This window comes from Callospermophilus lateralis, chromosome 19, assembly GCF_048772815.1.
Source record: "Callospermophilus lateralis isolate mCalLat2 chromosome 19, mCalLat2.hap1, whole genome shotgun sequence".
Classification (NCBI taxonomy): domain Eukaryota; kingdom Metazoa; phylum Chordata; class Mammalia; order Rodentia; family Sciuridae; genus Callospermophilus; species Callospermophilus lateralis.
This window is the reverse complement of record NC_135323.1, coordinates 11,655,869-11,680,294: the sequence shown is the minus strand read 5'-3', so window position 1 is coordinate 11,680,294 and position 24,426 is coordinate 11,655,869. Positions and strand designations below refer to the sequence as shown.

The following is a 24,426-nucleotide window of genomic DNA, read 5'->3' as shown; positions in this document are numbered from 1 at the left end:
ACTAAAGCTGAATCGCATGGTAGTTCTACTTCTGGTGCTTTGGAGAAATGTCCATGCTGTCTCCACAGTGGCTTTCCTAACTTGCCAAGGCTGGCCTCCAACTTGTGAACCTCCTGCCTCCGGAGTCACTGGGATCACGGGGTGCACCACTGCACCTGGATTTTCAGGGCTTTTATCATAAAGGGATGTTGAATCTTGTTTAGAGCCTTTTCCTGCACCTATTGAGATCGTATGCGTTTTAAAATTACTCTGTCATGCTTATTGATTTCAGAGGTTGAGCCATCCTTGAATTCCTGGGATGGAACCAAATTTGATCGTGGCGTCTGATCTTTTCAGTGTGCTGGTGGATTTGGTTGCAGGTTTTTATTGAGAATTTTGCCTCTGGGTTCATCGAGGATGATGGTCTGGAATCTTCTTTTTTTATTGTGCCCTTACCTGGTGGGGTTCTCAGGGTGATGGCTGGCTTTGGAGAATGGGTTTGGAAGTGCTCGCCTCCTTTCCTATTTCATGAAATAGTTTGAGGAGCTGTGCTGTCGATTCTTTAAAGATCTAGTGAAACTCAGCAGTGAGTCCATCTGTGGCTGGGCTTCTCCCTGTTGGAGGCTTACCATTAGGGCTTTCATCTTATTGTTATTGATCTCTTTAGGGGGTTTTAAAAATAGTCTCTTGATTCAATTTGGTAGATTGTGTGTCTAGAAATTTATCAAGTTTTTATGCAGATTTCCCAATCTATCGGAAATATAAGTTCTCAAACTACAACCTGGTGATCCTCTGGGTTTCGTGATGTCTTGTGATACTCCCTTGACATCTCTGATTCTCTCTGGGTCAGTTTGGTTAAGGGTTTATCAACCTTCCTTATCTCTTCAAAGAACCAGGTCATTGTTTCATTGATCATTTGTATTGCTCTTTTTGAATTTTTTTTTTTTAGTTATACCTGGACACAATATCTTTATTTTCTTTATTCATTTTTCTGTGGTGCTGAGCATCGAACCCAGGGCCTCCCACGTGCGAGGCAAGCGCGCTGCCCCTGAGCCCAGCCCCCGCCCCAGTATTGCTCTTTTAAGCCTCTCTTTGGTCAGTTCCCGCTCTGACCCTTGTTATTTTTACTGGTTTTTACGCTGGGTCTGTCCTTGGTTTTCGAAGACCCTGAACCCCACCACTGGGTTGTTCATTGGAGGTCTCTCTGATTTTTTAGAGCAGGCGCTCGGAGCTGTGACCGTCCCCTGACACCTGCCCTCACTGTGTCCCTCAGATTCTGAGATGTTACGTTTCCACTTGATCCTAGGAATTTTTTCACTTCCCTCTGATTTCGCCCATGGCCCACTGGTCCTTCAAAAGTGTGTCGTTGTTCAGTCTTTGGCAGTTGACTCCCGGTTGTTCCCTTCCATGACGAACTGATCAGATGCCGGAGCGTATTTAAAGTTGGGGGTGTCGTTGGGACTTGCTTTGGGGCTTGAGACACGCTCGGTTTGGAGAAGGATCTGTGAGCTGCTGAGCCCAGCGGCCCTCAGTGTGGGCATCTCTGGTTAAACTGCTCGAGATCTTGCGGCGTCGAGATGGCGCAGAAGTGACAGGCATCCCGTAGAGAGCCGCACTTTGAATTCTGGCCGGGGAACTTCTGCCTGGCTTGTGATGGGTGACCCAGCCCTGTCTGGTGACACTGGGCAGCGGTGGGCAGTCACCGCTCCTGGCCAGCCAAGCCACCAGCCTTGGGGAAGCCCGGGCTCCACCGTGTGCCACCCTGAGCAATGTCAGGGTATTTTCAGTGCAGGATGGTGTCCCGGGGGCCCCCCCTGGTTGCTATGGCAACTCCCCGTGGTAAGCTGAGCACCTCCCCGCTGTGCCTCGGTCCTGGGCCAGTTTCCTATGAGCCCAGTGTCCCCAGGTGGAGGGAGCCCCCTCCGTGTCTCTCCCTGGATGTCTCCCAGAAAGAGGGCGCGACAGGAAAAGGGCGTGCGCCCCGCTGTGAGCCTGGGGGTGCCCCCTTCCTGCTCGGACTTCCAAAGACTGGCCAAGCCCAGGAGCGTGACCCCCCCTTCCCTGCCCAGACGCGGATCCTCGTGACCCACACGCACCACGTGCTGCCCCAGGCCGACTGCATCGTGGTGCTGGCCGAGGGGGCCATTGCGGAGATGGGCACCTACCAGGAGCTTCTGCGGAGGAAGGGGGCCCTGGCGGCCCTCCTGGAGGGAGCCAGACCGCGAGCAGGCGGAGCCCAAGGAGGTAGAGCTGGGCTTTGGGGACTCCGTCGTGGTTCCTGCCACCCCAGGGAGGGCTCCGAGGGTCCCGCTGGCGCACAGTAGGTGTGGGCCCAGGCCTGGAAGCAGATGGCTCTGCGGGAGGTACCTCTGCCCCAGGCAGAGCCCGAGGCTGCACCTGGCTGTCGTCATGGGCCACCTGGCCCTTTCTCATCACGGCCCCGCCAGGCAGGTGCGTCCCCGCTGCCATCTCACAGACGAGGACACTGAGGCAGAGCTTTATGCCATTCACTCAAGGTCACAGAGGAGAAGTGGGGCGGGTTCAGGCCCGAGGGCCCATGCTCAGAGCTGCCTCACGGGCCGAGCGAGGTCTGAGGTGCCCTGGCTCCTGACCCCCCAGAGAACCCCGAGCCCGCTGGCCAGCAGTGAGGTCCCCAGGCAAAGCCAGCCCTGCCAGGCCACCCCCGAGAGCGCCAAGCAGCAGCTGGTGACAGTTCGGTGAAGGAGCACAGTGCCCCTCTGAGGTTGGAGCAGCCTCCGTTCCTCAGAGGAGGACGCTGAGTCCAGGAGTTGAGGACCTGGTCAGTGTGACACCCACGGCTTATCCGTGGCAGGGCTGGGATGTGAGCCCAGGCAACGGGACTCCGAGGAATAAGCTTTTAACCACAAAGCGCTACGTGCCCTCCCTGGGCACCTGTCTGGAGACAGCTGCTCAGCACAGGCCGGCCCTCCTCAGAACCCTGCTGGTACACAGTGTCACTGCCCAGGAGCTTGAAGATAGAATCTGCCCATTTGTATCAGTCAGTTTCTGCCGGGTCAGTGCTGTGTGACAAACAGGCCCCAAATCCCAGCAGCCTGCTTTGGTTACTGGCCCCTCCTGGAGAGCGGGGGAGAGGTCCTTCCTGGGGGAGATGACACCTGAGGTTGGGCCCAAGTTGGTCAGAAAAGGACATTCCAGGTACAAGGAACTGCGTGAGCAAAGGCACTGGGGAAACCGGAGGCCACTTGACCTGCTCAGTGCTGTTCCTCCAACCCCAGGGCACGGCAGGTGCTCAGGGAACATCGAGGAATGGAAGGTCCTGGTGAGCCCAGAGGGGTGCAGAGAGAGCACGCCCCCAAGGCAGCAGGAGCCAGATCAGGGGGACAGGTGCTCAGAGGTCAAGGTCACGTTGCACCGAGTGTCAAAGTGACCCTGTGGTGGGACCCCACTGTGTGACAGATCTCCCTTGACCTTGTAGGAACGGAACCTGTGGCCAGCGCTGGTGACCCTGGTGGCTCCCCTGGAGGCAGGAGACCTGAGCACGGACCAGAGGGGTGAGTCCACTGTGGTGCTGGGTCCGGGAGGACCAGGCTGAGCGCGAAGCAGGGCCCGCTTGTGACCGCGGCGTCTCGGGCGGGAGTGCCCACAGAGCCCCCAGCTGCTCGGGAGGACGATGCACCCAGAACTCTGTCAGTCCACTGGCCAAAATGATGAAGTCCCCAGAAGCCCAGTTCACAGGGTGGACAAGTGGACACGTTCACAGGGTGGACTCTGTCGGAGCGGTCTGCCGGCCAGAGCACGCAGCCTGCCTTCCAAGACAGAGGCCCACGTGGCCTGGCCGGCCCCAGCCGTCGCACTTGGACAGACGGGCAAAGGTCAGGTCAGCCAGGAGGCGTCCCTGGGCGCTGAATGGTGACGAGACACCAGCGGTCACCAGGAGGAGGCTCTGCTCCCAGCCCCCCCAGCCAGAGCCCAGTGGGACTCACCCCGGGGCCGTGAGAGCAGAGGACCTGGTGGTGCCCTTCTTAGGAGGGTGACCTTGCCAAACAGAGCACAGGATGCTGGGCGCCAGGCGCCTGGACTTCAGTGTCAGTTGTTGGGGGGACATGCAGGGGGCCTTGAGGGTTTGTGGTCCTTGGGGGTATGAGACTGGGCACAGGCCCCCCTCTCCATCCCACCGAGCCACCCTGGGAGGTCCCCTGAGTGAGATAGCAAGCAATCCCGCCCAAGAGTCCTCAGCAAGATCCGGTGGGTGGGTGGGTGGGGAGACATGGTGGGTGACTCCCCAACATGGGTGGTAACAGGTGGGCACATGGATGAGACAGGACAGACGTTATCTCCATTGTGTAGCTGGGGAAACCGAGGCACAGAGTGGCTAAGTCAGCCCCTCGTCCTCACATGAACATTCAAGAAGCCCCCGCTGGGCACAGAGGCACACACCTGTGATCCCTGCTATTGGGAGGCTGCGGCAGGAGGATTGCAAGTCTGAGGCCAGCCTCAGCCACTTAGTGAGACTGTCCCAAAATAAAAGGGGCTGAGGGTGCAGCTCAGTGGTAGCGTGTCCCTGGGTTCTATCAAGAAAGAAAGAAAGAGACAAAGAAGGAAAGAGAGAGAAAATAAAAGAAGAAAATTCTTTATCATCTGAATTGTGCAGTGCGGCCTTCTGCCAGGCTGGACCGACAAGTCTTAGAGTGAACAGAAGAAGCAAAACCACTGCAGCAAATCTTAGGCAAAAAGGAAAACAAGGTCCGCTCTGGAGGGCGGGCTTGGTGACTCGGGGACCTAGATGGCATTTAGCATGGCCCACAGTGGGTGACGGGGGCAGCTGGGAGCCAGCCCCCGGGCTCGGTGGTGACCTACCTGCTGGGCTGGGTGGCCCCACCACGGGAGAGTGGCTGACGCGTCCTCCTTCCTGCTAAATGACAGGTCCGTCAGGTCGACCCCCGGAGGGGACGCCACCACTTCCGAGGGCCAGATGGCAGTTCTCCAGGACGGCCCTGAGAGGGCAGGGTGGCCGGCAGCTGAGGACAGCGTGCAGCATGGCCGGGTAACCACCAGCGGCTGCCTCTCCCAGACCCGGGTCCCCGCAGATGCAGCATGGGGCGGGGGGCCGGGGGCCGGGGAGGACCCTGACCTTTAATGAGCACCTGCTGAGTCCAAGCGAGATTCCGGACTCTCGTCCTCTTAGCCTCCCTGAGAAGTGACGGGTCCATTTCAGAGACGGAGAACTAAAGTCTGAGAGAGCGAAGGGCTTGTCCATCTGGCCAACCCGGGACTGAAATCTAGGGCAGCCCAGATCCAGAGCTCCGGCTGTTCCTCCCTTCCCGGCCTCTCTGCCTGTCCACCTCGTCGTCTACCCACATGCACCATGGGCCCACTCCATTCGTCCCCCACCCTCTGTCACCCCATCCCGCCCTCTGTCTGTCTGTCCACCTGTCCCTCCATCCATCCATCTGCCCACCCGCCCATTCACTCCTTCTTGGTCCATTTGCTTATCCACCGGGGGCAGGGTCTCTGCCATGGAGGAGGGACACGCTCTGTCCTCCATGTCCTCCTCTGGAGTGAGCAGAGAGACGTGCCTGTCCCCAAGGAGGTGTTCAAGGAAATCCTCCCACCCGGAAGTCACCCAGCAGTCACCTCTGAGCTTCCCGCGGGCCCCTGGGGTCCACAGTGGAAGGGGGTCCCCAGGCCTGCAGGAGGGCGGCCTCCTGGGGAGCACTGAGGCCCGCGGTCATCCGCCTGCCTGACCCGCCTGGGCCTCGTGTGCTGCAGGTGAAGGCCGCCGTGTACCTGACCTACCTGCGGGCCGTGGGCGCCCCGCTCTGCGCCTACACGCTCTTCCTCTTCCTGTGCCAGCAGACGGCCTCCTTCTGCCAGGGCTACTGGCTGAGCCTGTGGGCGGACGACCCCATCCAGGCCGGGCGGCAGGAGCACACGGCCCTGCGGGGCTGGGTCTTCGCGCTTCTCGGCTGCCTCCAAGGTACCCCCGCCCGCGTCCCCCATTCCTCCCCCTCCTGCTCTGCAGCGTGGGGCTCCCTGTCCCCCGTGTAGTGTGTCCCAGGACCAAGAAAGACCTGTGTCCCTAAGACGGGGCTGGAGTCCCGGGAGCGGTTGGCAGGACACAGCGTGCCTTTTCTGGAATCCTCAGACTTTCTCCCAGCCGCTCCTCACAAGCAGAGGGCAGCTCTGTCCCCTCCCAAGCCAGACCCCTCCTAACACACACGCCAGGGCCACTGTCACCTCCCCCTTTCTTCAAATATTGAAAGCCCGCCAGGTGCAGGTGCACACCTGTAATCCCAGCCACTCGGGAGGCTAAGGCAGGAGGATTGCCAGTTTGAGGCCAGCCTCAGCAACTTATCGAGGCCCTAATCAACTTAGTGAGACCCTGTCTCAAGATAAAAACTAAAATGAGTTGGGGGTTTGGCTCGGAGGTTAAGCACCCCTGGACTCAATCCCAGTACCCAAAACCAATCAGTTAAAATGAAGTATCTACTCCAACGACTGCAGGTTCACCCGCAGTTGTAAGAAATAACGGGGACAGACCCTCGCACCCTCTGCCTGACCTCTCCTGGTGGTGACGCGTTGTGGAATGACAGCTTGTCCCAGCAGGGAGGTTGGCCTGGGCAGTGCGCTGACGGTATTCAGAGGTGCCCAGGGTCACCTGCACACGTGGACGTGTTCACGAGGATGCAGTTTTATCATTGGTGTAGCCAACCGTCGCCACCGGGTCCCCTGGGTGGCCCTTATTCGCACCCCCACCCCCGCCATCAAATGGATGTCAGATCTGGAAGCGTGAGGACCCTTCTGGTCCCAAGAACTCGGGGACCTACCTGCTCCTGGAGCTGGGTGTAGCGTGCACTGCTCCAGGCAAACGTCAGCCCCGAGGGATCCGAGAGCGAGGCAGTCGGCAGCCAGCCGAGCCCTGGGACTGATGCAAAGCCCCGTCTGGGGGACACGTTCCCTCTGAAAATCTTTCACATCCGCCCGTTGTTTGATCAGGAGGTGACAGAGCCTCCCAGCCCCGTGGGCACCCCGTCCCAGGTGCCGTCCCCCGGCCGAGCACCTGTCAGTCATCTCCCGAGGGCTGCTGGGAAACCGTTGGTACCAGGGCGGGAACTCGGAGCCCTCAGGACAGCGGGACGGGTGTCAGCAGGGTTGGCACCTTGAGAGCCTTTGAGGGAGGACCCCAGCCCACCAAAGCCCCTGACCTGGCCTCTGGTGGCTGCCACGTCCCCGCCTGGTGGACATGTCCCTCCCGTGTCCACCTCTGTCTTCACATCATCTTCCCTAGGGCCCCGCGCCAAGTCCGGGATGGTCTTTAATCACATCTGCCAAGACCCTCTTTCCGAATCAGGCTCCCTCTGAAGTTCTGGGTCGGCAGGAGTCTGGGGGGACGCTATTCGACCCCCTGGAAGGGGGTTCATCAAGGCCGGGTCACAAGGTGGTGACCCGGGGAGGGGGCCTCCAGGGCTGGGCCTCGCGCTCCCTTCTCTCCCTCCAGCCATCGGGCTGTTTGCCTCCACGGCCGCCGTGGTCCTGGGCGGCATCCGGGCGTCCCGCCTGCTCTTCCGGGGGCTCCTGTGGGACGTGGCCCGGTCACCCATCGGCTTCTTTGAGCGGACGCCCGTCGGGAACCTGCTGAACCGCTTCTCCAAGGAGATGGACACGGTGGACGTGGACATCCCCGACAAGGCCCGGTCCCTGCTGATCTCTGCCTTCGGACTCCTGGAGGCGGGCCTGGCGGTGTCCACAGCCACGCCCCTGGCCCTGGTGGCCATCCTGCCGCTGCTGGTCCTGTACGCGGGGCTCCAGGTAGGGAGGCTCCCGGGACGGCTGAGGCCACCTAGGCCAGCCCCGTCTCTGGGCAGGACTCAGTGTGAGGGGGTCCGTCCAGCGGGGCCCCTGGGCTGGCCCTGGACGAACCCCAGGGCACGGTCCCCACGGTCTAATGTCTAACAGCTGAGGCTCCCTAGCTCCCCAACCACCTCGTGTCTGACCGTGTCCTGCTGTTGGGATGCGCTGCCGTGGCTTCCTCTCCACCCGTTGGGAGCGGGCAGGGACCCCAGGGCCTCCGCGCCGACTGGATTAGGCTAGACTCTTTCCATGGCCGGGACCGGACACCCCTGGCCTTGGCCTAAACAAAAGACCAGACAGGAGTGGCAGTGGCTTGCACCCTGGTGTGCCCCAGCCACCCCCAGACACCTGCGCTCTGGGGTCTCAACGCGCAGCCCCAGGAGCAGCATCCGGATCAGCCAGGAGCAGCATCCGGATCAGCCAGGAGCTGGGAGGGCCGCCCGGTTGTAGGCACTCGGGCTTGGTATTCAGCAGATGCCCAGAGCCTGCCCCCGCAACCAAATACCATGCATGGCGCGCAGCCTGGGGTGTGACTCCCGGGATCACCCGGCGCATCGGATTGACCGACTGGCTTTGCTCCCAGGAGGACCTTCCCTTAAAGGAAGGCTGACCTCAGTGTTGGGTAGTGAGCCTCTTAAACGAGGTTGGTGGTGTCTGAACCTCGGCTTTTAAAAGGCAACGAGCTGAGGGGATGTCACAGAGTTCCTGATTGGGTCGTTCTGGGGCCTGAGGTTTTCAAACCTCCCCAGATGATTTTCAAAAGGATCTTGGCACTCTGATTCCGCAAGGAGATGGGAACCCAGAGAGGGCAAGAAACTGGCCCCAGGTCACACAGTAAGCTGGTAACAGAGATTGGTCTAGAGTCTTGCGCTTGGGGCTCCCTGGGCCTCTGGAAGCCATCTCTGTGTGTCTCTGGCTTCTCCCTTCCCCGGCCCTCCCCATCCTGCCTCAGAGCCTGTATGTGGCCACCTCATGCCAGCTGAGACGACTCGAGTCGGCCAGCCACTCCTCTGTGTGTTCCCACGTGGCCGAGACGTTCCAGGGCAGCACGGTGGTGAGGGCCTTCGGCGCCCAGGGCCCCTTTGTGGCTCAGAGTGACGCTCTCGTGGACGAAAACCAGAGGGTCAGTTTCCCGCGACTGGTGGTCGACAGGTAGGAAGACCCTGGGGGCAGAGAAGACCCTGTAAGCCATCGGTGTCTGCAGAGGGGGAGACCTGGGGTCATGCCATGTGGCTAGAGCGGCCAGGGCTCCTGAAGCCAAGGCTGGACACCCTGGACGGCCTCTGGGCTCACACGGTGAGCGTACGGAGCCTGGTCCGAGTCCCCCACAGCCAGGGAACGGGACTCAGAGGAAGGAGCCCGGTTGCCAGGCAACTGGACCAGTCTCTGTTGCCTTGGCAACAAAGGAGCTGCTCAGCATCCCTGGTCTCCAAGCTTTGAGCACAGTCTCGGGTTCAGATCCCGGCTCTGCCACTTACTAGCTGGATGTTCCTGGGCCAGTTACGCAGTCTCCCCGAGCTTCATGTACCAACCCGGAGCCACCTCAGGGCGGTGACAGGATTAAATAAGCACCCAGCGGTGACATTTGTAACACGCTTACCATGTGCCTGCTGCTGTTCTGAGCCACCTGTATTCACTCGAGCCCATCATCCCACAAAGCAGGTGTTATAGATCGTAAACGCGGAAGGTCAGGAACCAACCCACGATAACAAGTCCTTGCGCCCACAGAAGCAGGTCCCCGAGGTGAGAGCACCGGCTGACCCTGCTGTCACCTGCTCCCTCTGCAGGTGGCTGGCTGCCAACATGGAGCTCCTGGGCAACGGGCTGGTGTTCGTGGCCGCCATGTGTGCGGCGCTGAGCAAGGCCCACCTCAGCGCCGGCATCGTGGGCTTCTCTGTCTCGGCCGCCCTCCAGGTACCACCCGACCAGAGAGGGTGCATGGCTCTCTCAAGGACACACAGCATGACTCAGGTCCACATTCCATCCTGACAGCTTCCGGCCAGGGCAGAGCGGGGACAGACTCCTGCCAGTGGGGCCGTCTAGCCCCCCAGCCCCTCCAGCAGGCGGTTAGGGAATTCTGGTACCGCTCCAGACCTCAGGCAGGGCCTTCCCGCGGGAGTCACCTGAGAACGGACGGCACTCCCGCCACGCCCCACGTTGCCCAGAGCTGGGACAGAGACTGAGTGCCCTTCCAGAGCACTGACATTTTAACTCTGAATAAGGAATGTCAGGTCATGACCTCAGTGGGGTCTATCATGAGCAAGGTGCTGTCCTAAGAGCTTGGTCAACAGTCACTCACTTAACCCTGCCCCGGCCCCCTCCAGGAGGCACGGGGAAAGCCGGCTGGGGGCGGGAGGATGAGGAGTGTGTCCACTTCCACAGGCTGGGAGGGACGCCCTGAGGACCCTCTGTGGGGGACAGGAAGCTGGAGAGCGTCGGGGTAGTGGTCCAGGCAGAAGGGGTCCCAGGGGAAAGGCCCCAAGGGGCATCCCCGATGTGTTGGAGGCTCAGCAATAAGCCAGGTGTGGCTGGAGGGGGTGCGGTGGCAAGTGTGGGGTGGGGGAGGGAGATACGGGCAGGCCGAGCGTGGAACTGACCACGGGCCCTCGTTGAGGAGCTTGGAGTGGCTCTGGGTATGACTGGGAATCACCGGGCGCCCTCTGGGGAAGCTGTCGGGACGGAATCTGGACCTGACTCATGCTGTGTGTCCTTGAGAGAGCCGTGCACCCTCTCTGGTCTGAGGGTTTCTTTCTGCTCTGTATGATTCCACTAAGGCAGGGGGGAGGCCAAATCCCATCCCTTTGGTCCTGAGCCCCGTTTCTCCATGTTCCTTATTCCTTGAATCCAGCCTCCCAGCCCCGATCTTGGGGCAGTGTGGGGAGGGAGGAGGGCTGGGAGAAGCCCTGGGGTACACCTGGCTGAGGTGTCCTCTTGCACCAGGTGACCCAGACTCTGCAGTGGGTGGTTCGCAACTGGACAGACCTGGAGAACAGCATCGTGTCCGTGGAGCGCGTGCAGGACTATGCCCGCACAGCCAAGGAGGTGAGGGGGGCAGCTGGATGCACCGGGCAGGGCCCAGGACCAGGTCTGCAGTGGGCTTTGGAGTCTCTACCCTTTTCTCTGTCACTAGCCCCGCAACCATAGGTTGGAGTGAGGGACAGAGCAAGAGCAGTAGTTAAGGTCATCAAATCCTGCTTCCTACCTTCAGCAAGGGGCGTCTGAGTGACAGGGGACCGGGGCACAGGAACAGCGATGTTCTAGGCACACTCCAGCAACGTCACTCCATCATAGGAACAGTTACCTAGCAACAGCGCCATAGCAACATGGCGCCAAGACAGTGATGTTGGAGAAACACGATAGCAACGTTCTAGCAACTTCAGAACCCAGAACAGTAATGTCCCGCGATGTCCCCTGTCCCAGGAGAGCCAATCAGAGCCTGCCCGGAAGAGTCAGCCTGGGTTCCACCCACTGTGGACACTCGGGACGGGTTCTCTGCTCTTAGCGTCTGACCCATTTCACAGATGAAGCCAAGGCTCTGCTGGGGTCAGCAAGGATCTGTTGAGGTCACAGGATTAGCACAGGCAGGGCCAATCCCCCCGCCGCGCTGTCTTGATCCTTCAAAGACACAAAGGGGAGCGTCCCCTCCTGCCCCTGAATATTTCTGGGATGCCACATGTAATCTGCCATGGCCCTGCTGTCTCCCGGCTTGATTTCGACATCTCTGAGAACAGCAGTACACGTGGCCACCTTGTGGGGGGCGAAGCAGGCGCAGGGAGGCGGCCGCCATGAGAAACCTTGCAGGGAGCCTCTCTGACCCCGTGTCCCTCCTCGGCAGGCTCCCTGGAGACTGCCCTCCTGCCCAGGCCGGCCTCCCTGGCCTCGCGGGGGACAGATCGAGTTCCGGAACTTTGGTCTGAGACACCGACCCGAGCTCCCGCTGGCTGTGCAGGGTGTGACCTTCAAGATCCACGCGGGAGAGAAGGTGAGCGCCTCTCCCTGCACCCTCAGCACCCTCGCGGAGGCCGGCTCCAGCCTCCATGTCCCCACCGGCTCTTGTTTCCACACCCTCCACCTCCTCACTGGACTCATCCTCCCCAAATCTGCTCTGGGGGGACTTCCCCAGGCCACCTTGGTGTCCCAGAGGAGCCTCTCTCTTCCTTCTCCTGCTGACCTTAACTGAACACCTACTACGTGCCGGGCAGAGCCCAACCTTCTGTTCACACGGTTCTGTCTGCTCGGGATGGCTGCCGCTTGGCCAGCCTGAGCCCGGGCCAGTCATGTCACGTCTACAGGACGGGAGCACCACTGCTGACCTCTGAGTCACTGTGAGAGCTGACATAGCCCAGAGAAAGGACCCAGCGAGTCCCATGGACACGTGACACTGGGTGACCGAACAGTGGCGTGGTCACGGCCCAACAAGGGGGCGCTAGGGTCCTACTTTACAGACGCCTAGTGTGGACCCTTCGTCGATGCTCCTCCCTCCCGGCCACTCTGCTCAGCCTCCCTGCGGAGCCCCCAGCCTCCCTTCTCACCTCCTCCAACCTGGTCTCCGGGGTCTGCCTTTGAGAATGTCCTTCCGCTGGTCAATACTCCCCAGCTGCTGCCCTCGGTTCGCCAGGGCTGAGCCACCTTCGATGGGGCAGCTGCTTCTGGGCCAGCTGGGCCCAGGGTGCTGTGAAATCAGCCTGCTCTACCTGGGGTCCTCCCCGACCCGAACTCCTACTCACCCTTCAAGGCCCCACCCAAGCATGCCCTCCTCCCCGAGGCCTCCCCCGAGCCCCACCAACCCCACAGGGCAGCATGCAGGGCGCCCTCTGCCTCCCCCCAGCTGCTGTGCCCCTGAGCCAGCTCACCCCACTGTTTCCAAGAAGGGACAGTGACCAGTGAGGAGCAGGGACTTTTAGATTTCTGGGGGGGAGGACCCACCAATGTCATTTTCTAAACAGCACTGACCCCCCACCGTAGGTCGGGCACTGAGTAGTAGCCAGAGAGTAAGACGAGGGAAAGGACGGGGACAGACAAACTGATGGTCAGAGGGAAGGATGCGGGTGGACAGGGCAGGAGGGTGGGCGGGAGGGAGGGCCTGGCTGGAGGGAGGGAGGAAAGGCTGGAGGTAGGTGGATGGGTCGGGGGGCCTCGGGGTGAGGCGGGGAGAGAGGAGGAAGCGGGGCTGGACGGATGGGCCCACGGAGCGGTGGCCACCCAGGTGCCCGAGGGATGGCACTGGACGGTCAGCGCGGGGGAGGTCTCTTCCAAAGAGGTGGCCGCGACCTGGCCTTCCTCTGGCCAGGCCTGGTCCGAGCAGGCCCCGTCCTCCCGTTCCCTGGCAGGTGGGCATCGTGGGCAGGACGGGCGCCGGGAAGTCCTCGCTGGCGGGGGGCCTGCTGCGGCTCCAGGAGGCCGCTGAGGGCGGGGTCTGGATCGACGGGGTCCCCATCGCCCACGTGGGGCTGCGCGCGCTGCGGTCCAGGATCACCGTCATCCCCCAGGTGCGGCCCTGGGGGGCAGGGGGGGCCCAGTGGGTGGGCGTGGCCGGCCCCGCTGACCGCCGCCCCGCCCCTCGCCAGGACCCGGTCCTGTTCCCCGGTTCCCTGCGGATGAACCTGGACCTGCGGCAGGAGCACGCGGACGAAGCCATCTGGGCGGCCTTGGAGACGGTGCAGCTCAGGGCCTTCGTGGCCAGCCTGCCCGGCCAGCTGCAGTACCAGTGTGCCCACCAGGGAGACGACCTGAGGTACGGCCAGCCGCGCCCCCGAGGGACCGTCACCCCGTTAAGAACTCCATGCCCCACCCGGGACCCGAACCCTCGGCACCGTTCGCAGGGTCAAGTTCCTGCAAAGTCTTTATCCCACTCGGTATTTATCTGGCCACCAAGATGTCCTTGATGTTGGCGCTGACCTCATGGCCCCCGGGGCTCGGTGATGTCAGGTGTCAGCCTTTTCTTTAAAAAATATTTAAGGGTGATCAAAACACATAACAAAACTGTTTCATCTCAACCTTTAAAAATGCACAGTTCTGCAGTGCGGAGCACAGCTGCCAGTCGGCCAGCCCCAGTCCACGGAGGTCCCGCGGTGTCCCCTGGTGACGTCACAGGGTCTTAGCTCCGGCAAGGCCACCCTGGGGTTTGTAGGCAGGGATGTGCCTTTCTCAGGACAGAGCCCGTCATTACGCCATGCACGAAGAGCCACTCACACCACAGGTCTCAGAACTCCTCTTGCAAAAGGAAACTCTGTTCCATAAGCTCTAACGGTCCATCTCCCCTCCCCCAACTGTCCACCTCCCCGGTCCATCTCCCCTCCCCCAGCCAGCGCCACTCTGCCCCGTCTGTGGGTTTGACAGCCCCGTACTTCAGGTGAGTGGACTCAGAGGAAGGGCTTTTGGTGCCCAGCTTATTTCGCTAGCACAGTGGCCTTGACGTTCCTCTGTAGCTGGGGTCAGAGTCTCTTTCCGTTTTTATTTTTTTATTGTAGATGAACACCATAATTTTATTTTATTTATTTATTTTTTTAATGTGGTGCTGAGTTTTGAACCCAGTGCCTCACATGTGTGAGTCCAGCCCCAGCCCCAGCCCCAGCCCCAGCCCAGAACCTCCTTCCTTTTTAAGACTGGATAACATTCCCTTGTGTGAGAAGACCCCAGTTGATCTGCTTACCTGACAACAGGTGTGGATGTGTGGGTGGTCACCACCTTTTGGCTACTGGGAATAACTATGCTGTGAACACAGGTGGAGAGATGTTTGCACACCGAGATGTTCTGCATTTAAACCCCGTGTCCCGAGGGTGTCGGGAAAGGTCTGTGGTGCGGTGGCTTCAGGCAGCGTTATCTTGGTGGGTCAGACGCCTGGGTTCAGATCCAGGCTCCCCCACTTCTAGATGTAGGACTACAGGCAAATCATCTAATGACCTGGGTATCAGTCTGCTCATTGGTACGACGTGTCTGACGGTACCAACCCCGGGGGGGGGGGGAGCAAGTGGGTGAAACCGCGTGATCTGCAGGACAGGACAGTCATCATCTGAATCCTCAGACACATTCTCACTGATCCCATCCCAGAGCCGGAAGCCAAGGCCTGAGGCTTGCCCAGGGCCACCCAGCTTGTAAGTGGTGAGGCTGGGGAAGGCCCAGGCACCAGGGGCTCACATGGCCATAGTAGGATCCGACTCTCTGAAGAGGCACATGCCTGCCATCCCAGTGACTCCACAAGCTGAGGCAGGAGGCTTGCAAGTTCAAGGTCAGCCTGTCTCAAATAAAAAGGGCTGGGGGTGGAGCTTGGCAACAGAACACCCCTGGCTTCAATCCCTGGCACCCAAAATGATAATAATAATAATAATAACAATAATAATAATAACAATAATGAGGCCCTGTTATGTGGACCAACTGGTTTACTGAGGCAGGAAGCCAAGCATGGCAGGAAAAACCCAGCCAGGCCGAATCCCCAGAGGCCAGTTCCTTCCTGGGTCCAGGGCCTCACAAGCTGTGTGACCTTGAACTTGTACTTCCCTATCTACAATCAAGCAGCAGCTGCACGCTGAGGTTCTCTGACAAGCACCCACTTTTGTAGGATTGACCCGGGGAGGGTCCATGAGTCAGAGATCCTGGGTCAGAGTCTGGCTCCACCAGCAGCCAACACTGTGACCTCCCTGGGCCTGTGTCCTCCTCTGCCAGAAGCAGAGAACAGGACCCACGGATGTGGTCAATGTCTGCGTGACACCCAGAGGGGTCTCCTGCCTGATGTAAACCAGGGAGCAGAAATAGCCACGGATAGAGAGAGAGAGTAGCCCTGTCACAGGCGGGGGACCGAGGCTCTGGATTTGAATGACCTACAGTCAGCCTGCTCAAAGACAGAAGGAAGGGGACGCCAGGCTCACCCTGGGGACAGGCCACGTAGGCCTACTCCTGCAGCCGCCCAGGGACCCGGTTGTGGGCAGGCTCTATGAACTGGGACCTGCAGCAAACACTTCCAGCTGACTGTCCCCTCCCTGCAGCGTGGGCCAGAAGCAGCTCCTGTGCCTGGCACGTGCCCTTCTCCGGAAAACCCAGATCCTCATCCTGGATGAGGCCACGGCCGCCGTGGACCCGGGGACCGAGCTCCAGATGCAGGCGGCCCTTGGGGGCTGGTTTGCCCAATGCACGGTCCTGCTCATCGCCCACCGCCTGCGCTCGGTGATGGACTGTGCCAGGTAGGGTGCCCTCTGGGGGGCCCTCGAGCACCATCACAGGGGACCAAGGGGGGATGGGTCGGGTGAGGAGCTGGAAGGGCTCTGGGGTGCACCGGGAAGGGCCCGGCAGGCAGCGGGCAGTACTGATGCCCAGAGGGGAAGGGAAGAGCCCCAGACACCGGCTTCCAACGTGGTCACACCGGTCAGGAAGGGGCTCGGGAGGTCGGAGTTCTGGGGAGCAAGCCTTGGAGCAGGGTGGGGCTCGCAGAGCTGCCTGGGCGGGGTACCAGGGCTACCCTGTCTTCTCTCCTGCAGGGTGCTGGTCATGGACAAGGGCCAGGTGGCAGAGAGCGGCAGCCCAGCCCAGCTGCTGGCCCACAAGGGCCTATTCTACAGGCTCGCCCAGGAGTCCGGCCTGGTCTGAGCCAGACCCCTCAACTGTCCCCTGGCCATCGTCAGTGGCTCCCCGTGGTGTGGAGTCTAGACTGCTACGGAGGGAAATAGGCAGAGAAGGTGCCAATTGTCACGGACTGAGACCCACATGGACCCCGCAAGCTCCAGGGCAGCCCGGGCAAGGTCCACTCCGCCCTGCCCACCCTGGGGTCAGACGGCAGTGCCCCTCAGCCCCGGCTGGCCGCCAGACTCACTGGGAGCTCACGGACAGCCCCGCGCTCAGGCCCCACCCACGTGGATTAAATCAGACTCCCTGGGGCTGGGGCTGGGGTGCGTGCAACTTTTTCCAAATGAACCGCATTTTGAGATGATCCTGATCTAACTGGCCACTTTAAGAAGGAATATGGAGAGATCACCGTGCCTCCTGCCCTGTTTCTCCCAGGGGGGTGACATCTTGCCAAGCTCTGGTGCAAGATCCCAAGCAGGACTTGACACTGCTCCGACCCCGCTCCGGTTCACACCTCAGTTTTGCTCGTGGGTGCATGGGGTTCCCACGCGCACCTCCCTGGTGAGGAAATGGAGTCCTCCCACACCCAGGACCCCTCCTGCGGCCATTCTGCAGTCCCCCCACCCACGGCCCCGACGCCTGCTGATCTGTTTTCCATTGTGGTAGAGACTGTTAGAGCCATGATGGCAGCAGCATCAGCCAGGAGTGAGGAGGGCCGTCCCGTGGGCGTCCTGTTCGGCACAGTATGTGCAGCAGCTTCCTTGGGCTCCACCTGCCAGATGCCAACAGCATGTCCCTCCATCATGGTGACAAAATTCCAAATACTGCCATCTGTCCCCTGGGGGCGGTGTCGGGTCACCTGTCTTGTCCTGCTGCCATCAGTCACCCCTGGGGCATGCACATGGCTGTGCTGGTACCAGGCGGGGACATGCCCAAGGCCTTGTCTCTAGGACTGGGTGCCTGGTCCCCCAGCGCAGGCCACGGGCCTGGTCCTGATGAAACGTCTGTGCCCTGCCCTTCAGGACAGGTGCTCTACGTCTCAGTGACAGCTCCGGTCCCCCTTTGCCAAGACGTGGGCCGGGTCCCTCCGATGACCTCCCTGCCCCCTGTCCAGTCACCGACCTGTGCTGTGGACCCGTTCCCAGCTCCGCTTTGCAGACGGGGAGCCTGAGGTGGGAGAGGGGAGAGGGTCACCAGGGTTGTAAGTGGCAGAGTGGGATTTGTTCCCGGGTCCCTCCATCACCCGAGCTCACACCAGCCCTCGGCCTGTCGGCTTTAGAGAAGGGGCGGCCTGCGGGGGCGTTTTGCTCTTCTCTGCCGGCCAAGGTCACACAGACAGGTGTGAAGGGCACACGGGAATCAGCCCCTAGTGCCCCGCCGAGTGGTCACAGGCAGAGGCTGCTGTGGGTTTGGCAAACTCAGCTGGGGTGGCTCCTGGGCCACCCGAGTCTCCATCGTGGACCAGAGAGCCACGTGGGGGACACCTGGAAGCCCTGGAGCCACTGACCAGGCTGCTGTTGGCTCCCGCCGTGAGGAGGCCACTCAGGCCGTAGCAGCCCTGCCAGAGGCTCCTCCGGTGGGGCCTGGCTGGTGGAGGGGTCAGGGATAGGTCAGCAAGGACACAGTCAGAGGCCCCTGGTCAGTGGGCCTGTCCCTGCAGGCTTCTCAGAGCCACAGGGTCCCCTCCCCCCACAAACACATACCTGTGCCTGACACTGCTTCAAGTGCTGCCACACGGCGAGCCCAGCCAAAGGAGCTGGACACTGTGGCTGGCCCCTGATGAGAGGTTCTAGGACCTGGGCAGTACTGCTCCCACAGCTCTTTCTTGTTTTCTGGTACTGGGGACTGAGCCCAGGTGTGCTTTACCCTGAGCCACATCCCCAGCCCCTTTAACTCTTTGAAACAGGGTCTAAGTTGCTGAGGCTGGCCTCAAACTTGTGATCCTCCTTCCTCAGCCTCTCGAGTTCCTGGGGCTCCAGGTGTGAGCCACAGCGCGGCCCTTACAGGCTCTTCACGGATGTGCCCGGTGAGGCCGCGAGACCCTGTCACATGAGAAGACTGGGACCCAGAGTGAATTAGTGAGCAGGGTCTCCCTGGCCCCCTGACCCTCAGGTGGCCCTGCCTCCTCTTGGGCTGTCTGGCATCTGCGCTCAGCCAGGGCCCCTTCCGCCCTAGGATCCCCTGGGGACGGCAGCAGAGTGCCCCTCTCCCCCTGGATCTAGGGGTTTGGGTCGTGCAGTCCGCCTTGTTTCCCGACACCTCGCACACACGTGGCACTAGGGCCCCCTGTGTGTGGTGACGGATCCCACAGGGTCCACGTGTGTCCTCAGCGCGGGGCATGGTCAGGGGTTTTATCTCTTCTGTTCTGTCCCCACACAGGATGACCCTGGCCGGGATGACCCTCGGGGCAGGCCGGGCAGGAGCCCACATCAGCTCCTGGTGTTGTGGGTCGCCATGGCGCTGGGTGAACAGGCAGGAGGGTGGCAGCTAGGGACAGAAGCCAGGAGGTCACCGAGGAAGCCCCAGTGGGGACACAAGAGCAAGAGGGAGGCAGCTGGCACAGGGTGGCAGCAGAGGGAGAAGGAAGTGGCTGGGCGGGCAGGTGGCCCACGCCTGTCATCCCAGCGGCTCCGGAAGAGGCTGAGGCAGGAGGATCGCGAGTTCAGAGCCAGCCTCAGCAACTTAGTGAGGCCCTAGGCGACTTAGGGAGGTCCTATCTCTAAATTTAAAAATGTAAAAAAGGCTGAGGACGTGTCTCAGTGGTTAAGCACCCTGGGTTCCACCCCTGATACCCTACCCCCCAAAAGGTGGTTAGATCCTGCATATTTTGGAGAAAGTACCGAATTGGCATCAGATCTGAAAGAGGGCTAGGGTGGAGAAAGTGGCCAGGACCCCCCTTAGTGGGAGCTTTGCAGACACAGAGCCCAGAGCTGGGCACGCAGTAGGTGCGCAAGAAAGCTCAGCCCCACCCCACCCCCAGCCTTCAAGACACGGAAGCACTTCCCTGGGAGGGGGAGAGCCTCACTCCTCACTCGGGGGGCTCTTCACCAGATTAAACTGACACCCAGCCCTGGGGTCCTCCTGAGCACCCCGCGTCCAGTCCTAAGACCTCACACCACCCGAACCCCGACCCGTCCAGGGCCAACCCTCAGAGACTGTTTAGGGTCTGACCCGAGACTTCGAGGCCCAGGGCCAGGCTCCGGGACAGAAACCCGCCTCCTGCCCCAGGCGCGGCCTCCTCACTGACAGTGAATGGCCGCTAGTGGGCATGGCCACGGCCTCCCCAGCTCCGGCTCAGGGGCTCTGCAGTCTCTGGGGCAAGCTGACAGTGTCAGGGGACAGCAGTACTTGGGCACAGTGGAAGTGCTAGAACGTTCCATCCGCACACGCGCTTGGCGCATGGTCTTGGTGTGGCCGGAAGGTCGCGCTCCCAGGGCCCCGTCGTGACCCAGACACCCCCAAACTCAGACACCCCCCACCCCCCGTCTCCCCACCCCACACCACGTCCACCGCAACAGGAGGAGCCTCCCTCCCACGCGCACACCTGCATTTCCCAGCGTCCCCTGTGTTTGGCTGGAGTGAAACACGCGTGACCGATTCTGGCCGAGGGGCTGTGGCGGGGGGGGGGGGGGGACAGCTGCGGGTCTGCGCCTCTGAAGAGTGGAGGGACCCTTCCCTTTCCCCCTCCTCGGTCTGGGGACCTGGAAGCCAGCCCTGAGTGGTGTCCACAGGAGCTAGCGTGGAGGTTCCTGCCCTCAGGAATTGGAAGAGTGTGACATAAACCCTTGTGGTCACAGCCCAGGATCCTGCAGCCCAGCCTGGTCCATCCCAGTGCGAAGCCAGGGTCAAGGGTAACGTTGGCCGCATGGGATTGAGCTGGGCCTCGGGTTCCCAACACACCCCGAGGTCATTTTGACCAGCCCCTTTACAGACCAGGCAACAGGGCACATAGTCTAAGTGACCTCCCCACAACAGGTGACCAGGGAAGGACTCCGATTCGGCCTGTCTGGCCCCAAAGCCCAGGCCCTGTGGGGCACCGGCTAATCCCACCCAGCTCCTGGTTCTGATGACAGTTCATTCTAGAAAGAACGCACCTGCCACATCCCAACTCCGCCAGGGGTGTGACCTTTGCCAATGCCCCCAAAGAAAACAGAACAGCTCGTTTAGAAAGAAATAAAGTATTTTTTTTTTAACTGCAAATCATTTGCAAATGTCCATGTTTCCAGTGTTGAGTCATTACAAAACGGTCTCCCAAGAAAACCTTGGATTCTCTAACGTGAAAGAATGGTATAACTTACAAAAAAATAAATATATATTCCCGCCTAGAAGAAGAAAGATGCTTCTCTGAGTTTGAAGTCAGCAACGTCATTCATAGCAAGTATGAATTTGGGGGCAGCAGCGGGCCCTCGCCGTCTTGGGGGGTCTTGCTTTGGTCTGTCACTGAGACACCTCAAGGTCCCGCTTTGAAGGATCCACTTTTTGGTTTTCCTCCAAGAACACGTGGACCAAGTATCGAAGGCAAGGCCAGGTCTGGCCATTCCCCGGGCACTCTGCACCTCCACTGGACACTTCCTCCCAAGAGGTCAAACTCTGTAAGAGGGCCTTTTCCCTGGAGCAGTACTTAAAAAAAAAGAAAAGAAAAAGAAAAAAAAAAGTTCTTTTATCCTGGAAGGAACTCCGTCACCCAATGTCAAGTTCTCCACAACCTGCTCTTCGGCAGCCAGCCAGAGGGCAGGGGTGAGAAATCAAGGTCTAAAATCCAGAAGACGGGATTCTTTTTGGTACCAACTGGGAACGCCTGGGATGCTTCGTAACCGTTAGCAGACCTGCAACTCTTCCGGGTACCGAGGGGCAGACCCGCCCTGGCCCTGGTAAGAAAAGCAGGGAGGCCGGGGCGGGAAGGAGGGAGTCGGGAGTCGGGGGCTCCGGGTCTGGATCATCCACTGGTCCAGCCAAGTCCCCTCGAGACAGGGTGCATGGGGCCCAGGTGGCCTCCGGCAGCCGCAGCAAGTCCTGGCAGAAGTGGTGCTGGAGTGTCGGCCTGCGAGACCAGATGGTTGGCCTAGGACTGTCCCACCTGGGAGGGCGGCCTGCGGGTTGGAAGGATTCCCACCAGGCCCCTCGGCTGGAGCTGAGGCCCCGGGGAAAGGCAGCTTTCCCGCCGGAAGCAGAAGGGACGTCAGAGGTGACGGGGAGGCGGAGGGGACCGGGAGCATCCCAGAGGCGTGGGATCCACAGGCTTTGGCTGGAGAGACGCAAGGCAGGTGGCAGCATTTGGTCACTAGCGTATTTCACACAACCGACTTCTCCAGAAGTCTGGCCACCAAAGGCCCCAGGAGCCGCGGGCACCTCCAAGGCGTGAGATGCGGGAGAGCGGGCAGGCGTGAGGCCGGGCAGCTGCGCACGTCTGGGCGGGGGCCTCTCCGCTCTCCTTTTCTTCCAGCCAATTCTGGGCAAGGGCCAGATGCCAGCTGCCGCCCTGTGTCCATTTTGGTTTTTGGGTTTGGATTTTTTTGGTTTCTGCGTGGGAGGCTGGGGTTCCCGAGGACGCTGGCCCCGCGTGCTGACTGGACGCACGGGCCCCGTGGCTCACACCAGGCCGGCGTCCCTGGCCATGCTGTAGAAGAGACCCCTCTGCTGCAGGAGGTCCGACGGCGTGCCACACTCCCGCACCTCTCCTCTGTCCAGGACGATGACCCTGCAGGGGAGGGGGGCAGACATGAGAGGCAGGAAGCAGACCCCCCGGGCCCAGGGCATTGCTCTGGGTCGGCCCCTAACGCCCTGTGCCAGGGCCGCGCCACAGACTCCCACCTGGTGCCCGGCCCCACTCTACTTCCAACCAATGTCAGGTTGCCACGAGACCGCCTCCCGAGTGTCCACCCTACGCCAATCACGGTGGCAGAAGTAACAGTGATGGGGGGTAGTGGGGACAGTGACATGCTCAACTGTTCCTATGCACTGTTCCATGGCACCGAGGATGAAATACACAGATCTCAGCACAGTCTACAGCGGGGCTCAGCAACTGTCCCCTGAAAAGGGCCAGGTGGCCTTTTCGGCTCTGCGGGTCACGTGGTTTTTGTCACGGCGACTCATTTCTGCCGTGATGTGAAAGCAGCCAGAGATGACAGAGGACGATGAACAGGCGTGGCTGCATGTCAATAAAACTTTATGTGAAAAGAGAGACGGGGGCTGACCCGGCCTGGGGGCCGTAGGCTGCGACCTCTGGTCTACGAGGTGGTTCTAGAGGGTCCAACAGTGACCGCTCCCCACCTCACTTCAGACTATCTTCCTGGTGGATCTCAAGTGGGCAGCGGGGCCTGTCACACAGAGGTGCTGGCACACTCACCCCTGCACTTGCGCCCTCCAGTGGTTCATGGTACTCTAAGTTCCAGGTCCTTCTTTTTTTTTGGGGGGGGGGGAGTACCAGGGATTGAACCCAGGAGCACTCGACCACTGAGCCCCACCCCAGCCCTATTTTGTATTTTATTTAGAGACAGGGTCTCCCTGAGTTGCTTAGGGCCTCGCTTTTGCTGAAGCTGGCTCTGAACTTGCGATCCTCCTGCCTCGGCCTCCTGATCAGCTGGGGTGACAGGCCCAGATCCCTTGTTGAAGTTGCTCAGTGCTCCCACGTCCAGCCCCTGCCTACCTCTCTGGCCTCATCACCCACCACTGTCCCCTCCGTGCCAATGTCCAGGCACACTGGCCGGGCTAGCTTTCCAGTTCGGTAAGCACCTTCCCGCCTCAGGGCTTCCAGCTTAGATTCTTTCTCCTTTAGATCAAAGACTGGCAAAAGGCGCAGCCCGACTCTGGCCCACTGCCTGATCCCAGGAATCAAGTTTTATGAAGTCACAGCCACGCTGCTTCGTCTCTGTGTGGCCTTGGCTGTTTGGTGCCACCGCCATCGAGTTGAGCAGCTGTGACGGAGACCGTTCGGCCAGCAAGTCTGAAGATACTCTGGCCCTTTAAAGAGAGAGGCCGCGGACTCCTGTCCAGATTGTCCCAAGCTGACTCTGTACTCAGCACTCTGCTCAAGTGTCACCTCGTGGGAGGGGCCGTCCCTGGCCACCTGTGTTCAACTTGAGACTCTCAGACCCCAGCCAGGGGCTGTGTGACGGCTTTTGTGCACCCTGGGCCCGACGCCTCCATGGCCACTTTCTCCAAAAGTGCCGCTCCTCCAGGGTGCCACGGGCACAGGGCCCTGTGTGGCACTGCCACCATCCCCTGGGGACCTCCCTTCCAGCCGCCTCGTCCTGTGAGACCACATCACTTGCTGCTCTGTTCACTGTCCCTTGACACTAAGCTGCCTGGTCCTTGAGGCGGGGGCTGCGTCTGACAGCGTCCTGAAGGGTCCCCACCTCCCAGAGCCGTCCTGGGCAGGCAGTGGGGACAGGCACAGCGGAGCCTGCTGCCTGTGACGCCCAAACACCTGGCGCCACCCAGGATAAAGAGGCTCCGCCACCGTAGGTAGGAGGTGAAGGAGGGGGCGGTGACCGGCGGCCGCTCAGCCCGGAGCCCCGCGCGGGGCCTCACCTGGTGTAGTCCATGATGGTGTTGAGCCGGTGGGCGATGGTGAGGACGGTGCAGTTGTCAAACTGCGTCCGGATGGTGGACTGAATGAGGTCGTCTGTTTCCAGGTCCACAGCCGCCGTGGCCTCGTCCAGCACAAGGATCTTGGTCTTCCTCAGCAGCGCCCGGGCCAGGCACACAAGCTGTCGCTGCCCCACGCTGGGAAGGAAGAGGCCAGAGAAGGTCAGCCCCCACGGCCCTGAGACAGGCAGGAGGAAGGAGCCGCTTGTGCCGCTTCCACCAGGAGAGCACCCGCTCCCGGGCCCCTGCCCAGGGCAGACATCACTAATCAATCTCCCGCGTAAGCAGCAGGCTCAGGACGGGTCTCGGGAAGCTCCGAGGTGGCATCCGAGCCCTGGTCCGTTCAGAACGGCTGGGGAGTAGATGGCAAAGGCGGCCCGGTGTCCACGCGTCTGCGTCCCCTCTAGGGCTGACTCTGGACTCAGCTGTGGGCCTTGCCTAAGGCCAGCCGAGGTGGGAGGGCGCTGCACA

The 24,426-nt window shown here is 60.8% G+C and overlaps 2 protein-coding genes across 3 annotated transcripts in view; one reads left to right on the top strand and one right to left on the bottom strand.

The window, feature by feature from the left end:
• Window positions 1-16,392, top strand: part of Abcc6 (ATP binding cassette subfamily C member 6) — a 35,303-nt gene extending 18,911 nt beyond the window's left edge. The window contains exons 15-27 of the mRNA XM_077106122.1: window positions 1,929-2,223; window positions 3,437-3,512; window positions 4,885-5,005; window positions 5,731-5,938; window positions 7,460-7,770; window positions 8,765-8,964; window positions 9,600-9,726; window positions 10,753-10,854; window positions 11,648-11,794; window positions 13,143-13,301; window positions 13,380-13,546; window positions 15,795-15,989; window positions 16,284-16,392. Of these exons, the coding sequence (XP_076962237.1) occupies window positions 1,929-2,223; window positions 3,437-3,512; window positions 4,885-5,005; window positions 5,731-5,938; window positions 7,460-7,770; window positions 8,765-8,964; window positions 9,600-9,726; window positions 10,753-10,854; window positions 11,648-11,794; window positions 13,143-13,301; window positions 13,380-13,546; window positions 15,795-15,989; window positions 16,284-16,392 (2,217 nt within the window). The remainder of the gene's footprint in view (window positions 1-1,928; window positions 2,224-3,436; window positions 3,513-4,884; window positions 5,006-5,730; window positions 5,939-7,459; window positions 7,771-8,764; window positions 8,965-9,599; window positions 9,727-10,752; window positions 10,855-11,647; window positions 11,795-13,142; window positions 13,302-13,379; window positions 13,547-15,794; window positions 15,990-16,283) is intronic.
• A 4,163-nt stretch (window positions 16,393-20,555) lies between these two features.
• Abcc1 (ATP binding cassette subfamily C member 1 (ABCC1 blood group)) overlaps window positions 20,556-24,426 on the bottom strand; it is an 88,832-nt gene continuing 84,961 nt past the window's right edge. The window contains exons 30-32 of one of the 2 annotated variants that reach the window (XR_013154593.1): window positions 23,899-24,093; window positions 22,315-22,516; window positions 21,988-22,066 (exon numbers count right to left, since the gene is read on the bottom strand). Coding sequence is in view for 1 of the 2 variants with exons in the window: in XM_077106147.1 (XP_076962262.1) it covers window positions 21,958-22,066; window positions 23,899-24,093 (304 nt within the window). In the remaining variant the exon portion in view is untranslated. Of the gene's footprint in view, window positions 22,067-22,314; window positions 22,517-23,898; window positions 24,094-24,426 lie in introns of both variants that reach the window. The other variant, XM_077106147.1, reaches the window with a different exon arrangement.